At 41.1% G+C, this 13,998-nt stretch overlaps 1 protein-coding gene across 1 annotated transcript in view; it reads left to right on the forward strand.

Annotated features, from left to right (window-relative positions):
- The first annotated feature begins 189 nt into the window (after positions 1–189).
- Positions 190–13,998, forward strand: part of ST13 (ST13 Hsp70 interacting protein) — a 23,209-nt gene continuing 9,400 nt past the window's right edge. The window contains exons 1-8 of the mRNA XM_087767230.1: positions 190–391; positions 5,421–5,478; positions 6,747–6,816; positions 6,927–6,997; positions 7,537–7,603; positions 8,182–8,266; positions 10,350–10,460; positions 11,828–11,930. Of these exons, the coding sequence (XP_087623356.1) occupies positions 282–391; positions 5,421–5,478; positions 6,747–6,816; positions 6,927–6,997; positions 7,537–7,603; positions 8,182–8,266; positions 10,350–10,460; positions 11,828–11,930 (675 nt within the window). The 5' untranslated portion in view covers positions 190–281. The remainder of the gene's footprint in view (positions 392–5,420; positions 5,479–6,746; positions 6,817–6,926; positions 6,998–7,536; positions 7,604–8,181; positions 8,267–10,349; positions 10,461–11,827; positions 11,931–13,998) is intronic.

Here is a 13,998-nt window from a genome sequence, read left to right on the forward strand (position 1 = left end):
CGAGCAGAAACCCGGGCCGTGGCGGGATCGAGCGACAACGCTGGGGGAGTGTGGGGGAAGATGCCGCACCCGGCGGGATTCGCCCGCTCAGCGGCCACCTCCGCTTCTAGAACGTTCCCGCCGCTGCGCGGGGGCGGGGCGGGGCCAGGCCGCGGGGTGGGCGGGCCCCAGGGGCGGGGGCGGGGCCTCGCGGTGGGCGGGGCGGGCTGGAAGATTCCACGGCGCCGCGCGGCGGTTGGTGAGGGAAGCGAGGGAGCCTTGGCCGCCGCCGCCGCTCCGCCATGGACTCGCGCAAGCTGAGCGAGCTGCGGGCCTTCGTCAGGCTCTGCAAGCAGAACCCGGGCCTGCTGCACACCGAGGAGCTGGCCTTCCTCCGCGAGTGGGTGGAGAGGTCGGTCACGGGCCGCGCCGCCGTTGAAGGGGCCGCGAGGGGAGGCGGCAGGCGGGGGAGGGGGGGGTGGGTGTCTCGCGCGGGACGCGGGGAGGAGGCGTGTCTCGCCAGCGAGGGAGGGGGAGGGGCGGGGCGGGGGGGTGGCACCTGTCGGCGCGCGGCCCCGCCGCGTGGCCAGGAAGTGGGGCTGGGGGGAGGGGGTCGCGGGCTGTCGCCGCTGCGGGTCCGGCCCGGGCCTGTTGGGCGGGCCCGCGCTGGGGAGCGGCTCCGGTGCGCTGCTGCCTCCCTTCCCCTCCCCTCCCCTCCCGCCGCAGGGCGCGCAGGGGTTACAACTGGAGCGTTTAAAAAGACTTGCTATTTTTTGGTTTGTTTTTGTTTTTTTAAACTCTGGCTATTCCCGTTGCAAAAGCCTGCCCCCCGGCCACCTCAGTGGCTCGGCTTTCCAGGCTGGAAAGCCCCAGAGTAATACTTACCGAGCTAATTCTCGCATTATGCAGACTGGCTAGCCAGTCTTAAAAGGAGCCGAGTTTGTGGGGAGGTGAGTGGCGTTGATTTACCTGGTACCCAAAAGCATAAAATACCTGACAGTTTAGCACGTGGAACGGTTCCTGGCCAAAAATGTGTTTTGCCTCTTGAAGTTTCATGTATCAACTAGTTGAAATCTCATTCCCCTGTGAGGCACTTCAGATGTGCGCTATTTACGCTGCACGTAGTCTTCTGTGCATGTGTGGCCTGTCGTAGCACATGCTTCTCAATATAAAAACATCCTTGGGTTCCCCCCTGAGTGCCCAGAAGCACCAGGCTGGAAGGGTCGAGGTCCTTTGCTGCTGGCAGAGAACTCGCAGAACCCCTGTGTTCAGCTAGGGTACCTCTGCTTGGCTTTCGTAGCTACTCTAAAGGACTGTGAGAAGTGAGGAAGGTCCTTGCAGATACACCTGTTAGGAAAGGGGAAGCAAAAAGACTCTGTCTAGTGACAAACTGGGATTTGTTTTAGAAAATTCGCTTTAAATTTTAATCTGAAAGTATTTTAATTGTACTTTCTGCTGTATAGTACTTGTAATTAGTTGAACAAGTAGTGGTGCTTTGTGTGCATATATATAAGTACGGGCATTTCGCAGTATGTCATATAATGAAGATGGTCACAATGAACTATTCAGTTGGGGTTTTTTACAGTGATTTTTAAACTTTTTTACACATCTGAATATTAGCATCATTGTAAAACCACTCCTATTTAACTTCACTTGGTTCTCCAGTACCAATAGTAGCTGCACTTGTGCCTACAGGAAGGAGGTGCGTGTCTATTTTATCCTATTGCAGGTCTTTAGTTCCTTTAGCTACTGTGTAAAAGACTTCAGTGCCTCGCCCTAGGTTACTTCCATTCTTCTGTTGAGTAACTCCAAAGGTGTGAACAGGATATTGTGGGAGGGATCAGAAGAACACTGACTTTTTTTGGCCAAAGAAAGTGTTAGGGACCGGGAAGGTGATCATCTGATTTCTAACTTTCTCCGTGTTAATGGGGAGGGCTCTAACTTCCAGATTAATTTTTAGAGTTTGTATTTGGTTAATAGAAGGGTATATTATAAGTATAAAAAATAGGTTTTGAACTGTGGAATGTTTGTTCCATGTAAAGTCTTCACTGGATATCTTCATCTCCAAAGTTAAAAAATATTTCGAAGTAGAACCTCCTATAGCTCTCTTAAGTTCTCTGGTTTTCTTCATGTATTTGTAGTAAATATTTGGGTAAGTTATACACTTGGATATTTGGAGTGGTAGCCAGATTATTTTCATATCAAACTGGAAGTCTGGAGGATTCCCCTCTTCCCTTCCATAGTAGTGTTGTTTGCAGTAGGACTATTAAGTGCATTTGTAGGGTCTTCTCATTCTTTGGAAACTGCTTGAAACTTAGCATGGCCTGGCTTCAGGTGGAAATAAACTCGGTGAGTCTGATATCTCTATCAGGCTCACCTGTATTAATCTAAAAGACATAGGTTTAGTCACCAAGGTAATGTTGTGAGTGATTACAGAATAGTGACTAAATGATACTGAAATCCATCATTAAATTTTTCAATAAAATTCTGATGATTCATTTGTTTGTTGTTGTTTTTTTTTTTTTCTTAAAGCTAGCGATTCTAACTTAAATGATGTTAACTGCTCGTAAAGCCAGAATGGGATGCTTTATTTCTGACTAGCCGTTAATATTGCATCAGAAACCTTGAGTCTTATCTATTTTCGTGCACTTGTCTTCTAACCTTTATTCTGTCTAGCTGCTGTATTTAATTTCTATACAGATGCTCTCTGTATAGAAAGCATACACTAGTGTACGCTTATGTTTGGAAAGTGTTTTGACATCCCTTTTAGTCATGCCTGCTTTTTTGTAATTGAATAAAAATACAAATATTTTGTCTCAAATTGTTACAAAACGAGTCATTAAAGGCAATGTTTCAAAAATCTGCAATTAAGCAAAGAAACAATAGCAATTCTTAAAAATAAAGCACAGAATCCCTAATTGATGAACAGGGATTTTTGCCTTTTTCGTTATTGTTTTGTTCAGATAGATTTTGATCCTTTTGAATTCTTGGTAATCCAGTTCCTCTCTAACGATAATTTTGCTGTCAGTGATGAAAGTGGATGCAGAAATAACAGTTGCAGTTCTTCCAACAAGTCATAAAATCAGCACTTCTCATCGCTGTGATGGGTGGAAGTATGGAGGCATTGTTGCAGTGGAGTCCTGACAGCTCCCAAGAATTGTAACGAGAATTCCACAACTCTGTTTTAGCACAAAGTTTTAATTTTAAAATCTTTGTGTGTGTGTGTGTGCGCTATTTATACAGCTCAGTAGCTGCCTTTTCCTACGAGAGTGTCTCATATCTGTATACTGCAGAGGTTAAATACACTGCAAACTTTGCATATCCTTGCTGTGCATTCAGTCATTGTAATCAAATACTGTTTTAAGGGATGATCTTAGAGTAACTTGATTTTGAATTGTTCTGGGATTGTAACTCTAGATTCAATAGAGGATAACTGGATAGTAAAATCATTTTCAAGAACTAGGAATGAAACTGTTTAGCCTTGGCAGTTCATTAAATAGCATATTTTAAAATGTGTGTATGTATTGCTTAAACATATCTCATAGACTTGGGTAGTTTTCACGAGGATGTGAAGAGGGCAGAGGAGACTGACCAAGTTGTTTCAGTGTTGAGATGATTCAAGGTGTCACACTTAAAACCAGCTGATAATCTGGAATTGCTCAAGAATTGGATTCCTGTGGTTTTTTAATTTGAGCTGTTCTTAAATATGTTATTGGAAGTTGGGAATGTTATTGATCTTTTTGAGTTAGAGGGTTCTCAGTCTTTTTCCAGTAAGTCAGGCTTTGAAAGACTCTTACTGTTTAAAAAAAAAAAAGAAAAAAGTGTTGCCAACAAGCATTAGATGGATCCTAACTTGTGAGCATTGTGTTGCCCTGGATATTAGCTATTAGCACTACTAAAATGCTTTGGAATTTGTAGTTTCGTAGCAGAAGTGAAGTTCCAAAGCTCGTCTAGACAGTCCCTATAGTCCTAGGGAAAACCCTTTGATTTTTAGAGACTGGTAGAGTATTATATGCCCTATTGTCAGCCTACAAGGGTAAAAATTTAGGAGGAACAGTTACTACAGGTACTGTGTTTTTTGCCTAGCTCTGTAATGATTTATTAGACTGCAGTTGTATGTATATATCTATCTATCTATATATATCTTTGCGGTATAACTTAGATTAAGTAATGTCAGCATTCCAGAGACACATCTAGATTTTTGCAATAAATAGAGAAGATGCCTTTTTTTGGTAACTTGTGGTATTTTTTTCTTGACAGTTTATTCTTCTAAACTAGAGGTAGTGTAGTGCTGTTTGCTTGCCTTTTACTGCAGGGCTTGGTGCCAGGACCTGTCAGTCCTGCCACCTCCTCTTCCCTCTTCTGTCCTCTCTTCCCCCAATTCATCCCTGTCCCTGTCCTGTCCCCCCCGATCTGGGTTTGTTTTCAGCCAGCTTAGGGCCTGACTGTGAGATGGTGCTGGTGACGGGAGGGAGGAAAGAGGGGAGAAGGGGACTGCAGCAGCCTGACTTAAGAAGCTGTAGGATCTCATCCTTAGGATATAGTTTTGTGTTGCACTAATTCCTGAAAGCGGAGATCCTGCACCCTTCCAGTTCCTCCTGCCTGTTTGCCCGCTTCCTTCTCCTCTCCCCTGCAATCACGTCTAACTGGTTGTGTGGGGCCCCAAGGTGTTGGTTGAGCTTGTTGAGTTGATAGAAACATTTTTTTCCCTTTGGAGTGTGTATGGCCAAAGCAACTGAAAACTATCGGTAGATGGGAACACAAGGCAGAGGATGGGTGGGAATGGTAGTCCTTGTGGCAGCCTGCCATTAGGTATGATTAGATGTTATATGAAACAGCTGGAGAATTCAGCCTAGGCTTATTTCTGGCTGCTAACCAAAGTCAATATAATATAGAACGTTATTCTATATCGAAAGAATGCTGTCTGTACAGAGAATGCTCCTTAACTTGTAGCTAAGGAAAGGCACGAATATTGCAATACGTAAGAGAAATGAAATTGTTTTCTAGGCAGCAATTTTTTAATTGCGTAAGCATTTTAGGCCATTAGGATTCTCTTAACTTGTTTGACCTCTGTTCAAAAAATAATTTTAATTTTAGTAATATCTGTAATAATATTTAGTTTTGACTTAAAACTTTCAGCCAAGGAGGCAGCTTTTCCATATGAGAAAGGGTGGGTGGGTGATGTGTGATGTGCATGAGTACAAGTAACAGTGGAGTTCTGGGTGAAAGAGCCAACAGACACAGTGTGCATTATGTTACACTGAGAAAAGCATGGTGGATGTGTGCTTTTTATTTGCTGGTTTTACAGTGAATTGGATCATCGTGTTTTGTGTCACAACAAAAAGCTGAGATTATCGGCAGGATTTGCATCAATAAAACACATGTCACTATTTTGATAATCTTACTGTTTTGTTTTTTCTCTTCTCTATTCTGCTGAAAAGCATGGGAGGCACAATACCGCCTGCTCCAGCCAATGCCTCCACAGAGGAGACAAGTAAGGTGAGATATGAAGAGTTTATCATTGAAAACTAACATTTGGAGGCTCTGCAAAAATTACTGAGCAGGAGAAGGGTAAAAATTGCTGCCATTTTTCACTCAAATAGGGTGGGTGAATATGCTAGGGTGAGTGAATGTGACAGTTCAGTCTGAAGCCTGCCCATTGCATGATGTAGATGACTTGTTGCAGATGGCTTCCTAGTTTGTTTCAAGTGTTATTACGCTCCATTTGCCTAATCCTGAATGCCTGATATTCTGTGCAATGCAAGAGCCAAACAAAGTCTTGATTTCTTTATGTTCTCACTGTCTGTTTATACACCTCTTCTGTAGTCATTAGCGGATTCAATTATAATCTTTGCATGAGAAGAAATATTAGTGAGCATAATAGGTAATGAATTGAACAGTTGAACTATCAACTTTTTAAGGCAGTATTGTGGAAGAGTTTTTCGTTGTGTTTGTTCATTTGTTTTAATGGAGATAATACATTTGGCTTATAGATATTTATAGCAGGATTTTCCCAAGCTTGAAATTCTTTTGTAAAAAGTAGAATTTTTTTTTTTTTTTTAATTTAACAAGGCAGCGGATACTGGAATTACTGGCTAGTTAGAACTGTATGGAGGGATTATGTATCTGTAGTGAGTATAGTCTGTGACACTGAATATGAACACAAGCAGCTTATGTCTGTGATAAAGCAGGATGTGCTAAGTTACGGAATTCAGAGGAACTCAGTAATGTAGTTAGAAGTCGATAGGAAAACATTTGAAAAAACTTTCGAAGTATGTATAAGTGGCAAAGATCTCTGACTTTGGCAAAAGGAAACAATATTTTGATCCTTGACACCAGCTTATTGTTCACTGCTAAAGGACCTTAGCTTAATAGTATTAGATTGAGAGAATTTTTGATCCAGAGAATGTGTGAGGGAAGGCAGGAAGATCGGAAAGGTTGGTTGGTTGCAAAACTGGTTCTGAATTGGGTATTATCTGGATTATTTGGTTTTGATTATTGAATTACGCAATTTGAAGGACAGGCTTTACCAGTAGTAGAAGTTCATGAGTCAAAATTTGGGCTCTGAATTATTTGCATGCATGATAGACTTAATCTGAGAGGAGGAAAAAGGAGATTTGTATCTTAAAAATAAAGCAGTTTAGCTGCGGAGCAATCTGATGCTTTGAAGGTTAATTTTGGATTTTCTGATGCATTGTTATTTATTAGAGAGGGAATAGAATATCAGTCAGAAATAATGTATGCTCACAAATACATTTCTCTTTCAGGGCAAGGCAGAGGAACAGCCAGAGGAGCCAGTTAAACCACCAGAACCAGAAAGTGAAGAGAGCGACTTAGGTGTGGGAAAATAGATGACTTTATGACATTTAACCAATTCGAACATGACTCTGGAAATCCTCTCTCTGTTTGTAAATGAAGCTTAATGTAGCTTTTTGGTTTTCCCCCAGAAATTGATAATGAGGGAGTGATTGAACCAGACAATGATGCCCCTCAAGAAATGGGAGATGAAAATGTGGAGGTAAGCACAATATTTTCAATGCCTGTGGCAGTAGGAAATATAGGGAGAGGTTTTGAGTTTAGTCAAGGATAGCAGCTAGAGGGGGGATGAGTACTATATTAGCTAGGCAGTCAGTTGTTGCTTTGGCTTTTTTTCTCCTAAACAGAAAACTTACTAAACAGAAAACCACAGTCTTTTCTTATTCAAGGTTAGAGTCTATTAAAAAGTTCAATGAGGAAAATCAGGTCAGAAAACACAAAAAAAAAAATTATCAAAACAGCCATGAAAACTAGATATGTAGAAATCTGCCATTATTCAACTTATCTTTTGAGCATTTTCTAGCTAAAAATAATGGTGGCTAATGTCCTCAAGCTGAAAGCAAAAAGTTATATTTTTTTGAGCTATGATTTCAATGCAAATTAAAAACAAGGTTCTGGAATCGGAAAACAGGAGCTCCCTTCTTTGGCACTCTCTGAAGCTGGTCTTTGGCTGGTAATTGTGGACTGGACTCTACAGGTTTTGGGTTTTGTGTATGTTTTTAATTTTCTTTATTTTCTTAGGTAACTGAAGAGATGATGGATCAAGCTAATGAGAAGAAGATTGAAGCGATAAATGCTCTAAGTGAAGGTGATTAAATTGGTTTTTAGTACATATTCAAGGACATTAAGTTTGGTTCTCCATTTAAAAAAAGGAAGTAAATATCTTGGACCATTTTGGACGCTTTCGAGGAAGAGAAAACTCACTTCCTGTTGGATACCCAAAACTATCTAGAACATGAAAGCTTCTTCAAGTACTGTCTTTCCAATGTAGCTATAGTTTTGGGCAGGGATGGGGGGGAATGAGGTACTGCAGCATCTTAATTACAAATTGATTGTTATAGTAGTTACCTACGTATTATGATTAGTGTCTCTAGTGGTTTGTCTTAATGCAGTGAAAAGCTGTGTAATGAAGAGGTGACTTCCTATTTGATTGCATACAAAGTTAAATGCAGAAATTTAACTGGGAAAAGTGTCTTCCCCTGCAGCATTAATTTTGGAGTTTGTACTTCAGTACCATAGCAAGGGGGAGAAACGGATTTTCCTTTGTTGACAATGTTCCATTTAAGAGGTGCCTAGGGACATAACACCCTGTAAGGCAGGGTGTATGGCAATTTGGATGTAATTTCATTGCGTAATGATTGAGACTTTACTGGTACTCGTATTTAGGTGAACTTCAGAAGGCTGTCGACTTGTTCACAGATGCTATCAAGCTGAATCCTTGTTTGGCCATCTTGTATGCCAAGAGGGCAAGGTGAGTCATTATAAACTAGTGACTTATGTTTCTGCCTGTTCTGTTATTTTCCCTAAGGAACCTAAATGTAATGGCAACTTGAGGATCTATGTAAACTTAAACCACATGAGGGAAAGAGAAAAGTACACTTCATGCATTTTCTCTTATATGTGATTAAGCAGATTTGCTGAAGCAGCCATATAAAGAATCTTGATAATAAGAGTAAGTAACAGAATGATGTTCCAAAATGCATTGTGGCAATATGGCTTTTGGTATGTTGAGTTAGAATAATGCTGGGTAAAAAACACTTGTAAGATCTGAAGTTTATTCTGGGATTAAGATGATGATTGAAATCGTGTCCTGTTCAGATGCAAAGTTAATTGTGGATCATGTGAATTCTCTCCCTGTTGTACCTGCTAAATGAATTCATTCACTGTGAAGTAGACTTGTTTCTGTTCAACAGCCCTGCGTCTGAACAGGACACACCTATTTCTCAACCCATTCAGTATCCACCTTGCTGCTAATAACATCTACCAAACTGCTGATAATGCATTGGGAACGTTGTCAGATTTGATGTGTGGTAGCCCTAACTTCATAATCCATCAACATATTTATCTTCCTAATTCTTGAATAAGACAGAGCAAGTATGGGTTGCAGAAGGAGAAGCTCCCACAGACTTTTTTTCATTTTTCTCCTTTTACACAAAAAAAACACTAACCATGGATGATTTGATAGTTTAGTGGATCTTTTCCATAGCAAGGTGTAATTCAAAGAAATGTTCAACTTCTGATGACTTTCATGTGATTAATTAATGTCCTTTAACTGTACTGTTCTATACATCTTAACTGGTACATGCCTTGCTGTTTTTTCCTTTCCATATCAAAGTTTTTGCATGTAACACCACTTGTGTACCTTAATACACTGTTGTGGTTGTTGCCATCACAGTAGTATTTTTAAAACCTCCTATAGTGCCGTATCTTCTCAGGACTGGGTTTAGCAATGAAAAAAAAGAATGTTAGGAGAAGTTTAAAAGTTACTTCAATTTGGTCTGTTTTAGAAATAAGCAAACAATATATTGGGATATTGTAAAACCTGCAGCGTAATGGCAGTGCTGATCAAGTGCTGTGAGTAATCCACCTCTCTGGTGGACTTGGGTTTTGGTTCAGGGGGGTTTGTGTGTTTGGGAGACTAGGGATTTTGTGCAGCCAGCAGCGTTGGAATGTCTCTCATTGGTGACGTGTAGCTTTGAGACAGTTTCCCGACACAGTGTCCACCTGTTTGTTTCTAGAAAAGAATGTGTGACTTTGTGCTTGCTTTATAACAAGCTTTAATGGTGATGTTACTTGCAGGCGCTCTAATTGCTGATAAATTGTTTTCAAGTAGATGTAAAGGGGCAGAAGTTCTGACTTGAAGTATCTTGAATATCAAATACTTTTGTCAATTCAGGAATGGTTTTATAGTGTTTCCTTCAGTGGTTTTTAATTTGAAATGCCTGAACCTCCTAAAGTACTGCCCTACTAGTTAATCTGATGTGATTGTGTATTGTAAAATTTGCAGTTATTTCACTTAACTGACAAGGGATTGAGGCTGTTTTCTGGGTTTGTGTTTTGTTTTGCCTCTTAATTTTGATGACTCGCCTCCTGTCTCTTTTTGTAGTTCCTGATGATTCTAGCCATTGGTCCTTGTAGCCTGTATGATAACTCGTGCTTTCTTTGTCTTACTGTTTTAAAGACTGTAATATGGCGTGCATAATATTGTTGTTTTGTTCAAATTGCTAGTTGCCATTGGCTATAGACTCCAAACACCATGGAATTGAACTGTCCTTTGCATTTATGCATCCTTTCCTTGTGCACTAAAGTTATTCTTGCTGGCAAGGCTTGAGTCTGAACAATGAACGCTTTTGCATCTTGCTAATGATTCACCTGCAATGGGGGACACCCACACTAAATTTCAGTGACTTCATTATCACTACAAAATCTTTTTGAACTCAGCTCTTCAAATGTATTATCTCACTAGCTTGCCTGTTAGTCATCCAAAATTATTTCCAGCTTAAGTTAGTAACTTGGTATTTCAATACGTACAATAAATGTTCTTGTTCCCACAGTGTTTTTGTGAAACTACAGAAGCCAAATGCTGCCATTAGAGATTGTGACAGAGCCATCAAGATTAATCCTGACTCGGCACAGACCTACAAATGGAGGGGGAAAGCACACAGGTAATGAACTGCAGCTGTACTTGATATTCTCTTTCCTTACTTAGGGGGAACAGTTTTGTTTATGCATTCTCTCCTTCTCTGTGTCTCTGAACTGTCTGTCTTGTACCTGAGAGCAGTAGCCATGAGCCAAGAAACTATTGTGCTGAGTGTATGGCTTACAGGAAAGAAAGGATGATGGTGATTTATTGATGGCAATTTATGAGTAGCCCTTCTGGCACTGTCTTTTTTTCTTTCCTTTTTTTTTTTTAAACATATCTTCTAATGGGTTACTGCTGTTCTGAATAGCATTTTCTAATTTGCTAAAGATTGAGTTCTAGGACTGTGGGTTTTATTTGTTTGGAGGTCTTTTGTTTTCACTTCAGTTTTTGTTTACTAACCTATAATTCTTAAGCATTTCTGTGCTGCCCTTATTCCATTAGATCCTAAAGCTCTTTTACATAGTAAGTTAAACTGCCTAGTTATTAAGGGAACCATTTGTTGCAATTGAAGAGTGCTATTAAGCAAACAGTGTAATTATTTAAAATGGCATTAGGCCAGCATGCATCCCCCAACTGTAGTTAAAGCTTTTTTTTTAAAGATAATAAATCAGCAAAAAAAAAAAAAAGTGACACTTTTTACGGTCTGTATAAAAGTGGAGGGAGTAAATGCTAATAGAATTTACCAAAAAAAGGGCATTTTAAACAGTGATCAGAGAGTAGTTTGTTAATGTCTACAGTTTTAATAAATGGCATGGAGCCTAAGAGTGAGAAGACTGGAGCACAGTTTGGATTAACACCTGTCAGAAGTGCTTTGACTATTTAGGAATACCACTATTTGCTTAAATTTTTGATTATCAAGAGTTTGTATAAATGAATAGTTAAGTGTGCACAGTAGCTTGTATGACCTCTTCAGCTAAGACATGGTGCATCCAGTTAGCTAGGGTGTTTGAGTGCTGAGTAAAGAGGGTCCACTTAAGCTTGAGGTAGTAGTGGTGTGGACTTGTACAGAACACTGAATGTGTAGTTTTACACTGAACATGTGCTGAGTGGTGCAGAGTATTTTTATTAGTGTACTTCACATGTTTAGGTAGGGTACCTTCTCCCTGTTAGACCCTTCTTGTTGATGGCAAACAATGACGCTAGCTGATGGAGGGTGTTTTCCTCTCATTGTTACTTCAAACAAAGTTATCGCAAGGGTATGAAGCAAGCAAGTATCCTCTAATGGCATGGTGGCATGCATGTTACAGAAAACACCGTGATTATTAAACTTTTAAGTCCATATAGCTGCAGGTAAAAATACTGAATGCCGCATGGTTGTAAATATTCTTAAGAACTATAAGAGTTCAGTTTGCTTTTTCCTTCTGAATATTGGTGTCTTCTGAATTCCAGACTTCTGGGTCACTGGGAGGAGGCTGCTCGTGATCTTGCATTAGCTTGTAAACTGGATTATGATGAAGATGCTAGTGCCATGCTGAAGGAGGTGCAACCAAGAGTAAGTGGGGAGGCATAATGGAGGTCCCGCCTCTGTTTGAGTGACATCACTGCCTTCACATTCTTCCAATATGCATTGTCTTGTGGGATTGTGTTAATGTGTCATCTGACGCTTCAAACTGAGTTTATAAATACTTCTGTCTTCAATCACAGCTGTTTATGGCTGTGTGTAGAGAAATTTAGTCTCTGGGGCTGGGCTTGTAACCAAACTATGAAATATGTTCCTTTTTAAAATCTTAACAGAAGAATCTGAAGCAGTTGAAGTTTTCCAGGCATTTTAGAATCTAGACTAAAAACATTCAGAGGGGCAAGAGAACACTGATAATGGATTTTTTTCAAGATGTTTCTAAATTGATCAAAGCTTCATCCTAAACATGTTTTACAAAGGAAACACTCTTTGCTGTGATTTGTATTTTCATTAGTCTACCCCATGAGGGCAGCGTAATCTCTGTAAGACTGTTTTTCAGCTTTTCTCAAGTGATTGATCACAGCGTTCTTCTAAGGAAAAACTTTTGTGTAAAAAAAAAAAAAAAAAAAAAAATCTGAGACTGTTGATAGCAGGCTTTCTTTTTCATCTGTTTTGCATATTCCTTTAGAGCGGTTGACAGACCACAGATTGCAGCTGTTGCATTGTATTGGGTTCATGTGGCAAGGTTGGGGGGAGGTGGAGACTGCAGGGCTGGCGTCTTGTAAGAAGAGACATGCGGCTGCCTCTGTGTCAGACGGAGCCAGTTCCAGCTGGCTCCAAAACAGAGCCAAAGCTGAGCCAGTCAGCTTCTGCGATAACATATTTAAGAAAGGGTTAAAACACAGTGCAACAGCTGTGAAAGAGAGGAGTAAAGAAAAAAAATGAGAGAAGTAACCCTGCAGACACCAAGATCAGTGAAGAAGGAAGGGGAGGAGGTGTGCCAGGCACGGGAGCAGAGCAGCCCACGGAGAAGACCATAGTTAAGCAGGTTGTCTCCCCTGAGCCCATGGAGGTCCCCATGCCAGAGCAAGTGGATGTGCCCTGAAGGAAGCTGCAGCCCATGGAGAGTCCACGCTGGAGCAGGCTCCTGGCAGAAACGGCGGCCCATGGAGAGGAGCCCACGCAGAGGCTGGTTTTCTGGCAGGAGCTGCAGCCAATGGGGGACCCATGCTGGAACAGTCTGTTGCTTAAGGACCATACCCTGTGTGGATGACCCACGCTGCAGCAGTTCTTAAAGAACTGCAGCCTGTGGGAAGGACCCACATTGGAGCAGCCTGTGAAAGACTGTATCCTGTGGGGGGGACCCCATGCTGGAGCAGGAAAAAAGTGTGAGGAGGAAGGAGTGGCAGAGGTGCAGTGTTATGAACTGGCCACAGCCCCCATCCCCCTGTGCCATTTGCGGTGGGGAGAGGAGGTCGAAGAGTGGGGAATGAAGCAGTGAAGTGCAGCTTTGGGAAGAAGAGTAATAGGGGGAAGGTGGTTTTTTGTCTTTGTTTCTCATCATCCTACTCTGTTTTTAATTGGCAATAAATTAAATTAATCTTCCTCATGTTGAGTCTGTTTTGCCTATGATGGTAGTGGACGACTGATCTCCCTGTCTTTATCTCAAGCCAGGAGCTTCTCCATCTTATTTTCTCTCCCTGTCCTGTTGAGGAGGGGGAGTGAGAGAGCAGCTTAGTAAGTATCTGGCAGCCAGCCAAGCTTAACCCACCGCATGCATAAACATTCCTGTGTCTAGTAGCTTCAGCTTTCAGTTTTTTGTAGAAGACACTGTCTCCAATAAAACAACAATGGAAACCATCTTACAACCTATTAGTCTTCTGTGTTGGAGACTATTGATCTGTGGTAAATGTAATGAGGTCTTAGATCTCAACCTTTTTTATAAGAGCTATATTTAATGCTTGGCTGAGGGGGAACCTTTTATTTCCTAGTTAATTGCCCATGCACAGAAACAGCAGAGTATGTCAGCGATACCTTGACGTGTAGTTGCCAGCTGTCTGAGAATTTGTGTATGTAGTTCAAGGAAAAATGTATGATCTTTTCATGGGTGATTTTTTTATCTTTAATAAGTGAATATGATAACGTACGCCTAATTTATTCA

Source organism: Nipponia nippon, unplaced genomic scaffold, assembly GCF_047370975.1.
Source record: "Nipponia nippon isolate SJK-2023a ecotype South Korea unplaced genomic scaffold, ASM4737097v1 scaffold_3, whole genome shotgun sequence".
Classification (NCBI taxonomy): Eukaryota; Metazoa; Chordata; class Aves; order Pelecaniformes; family Threskiornithidae; genus Nipponia; species Nipponia nippon.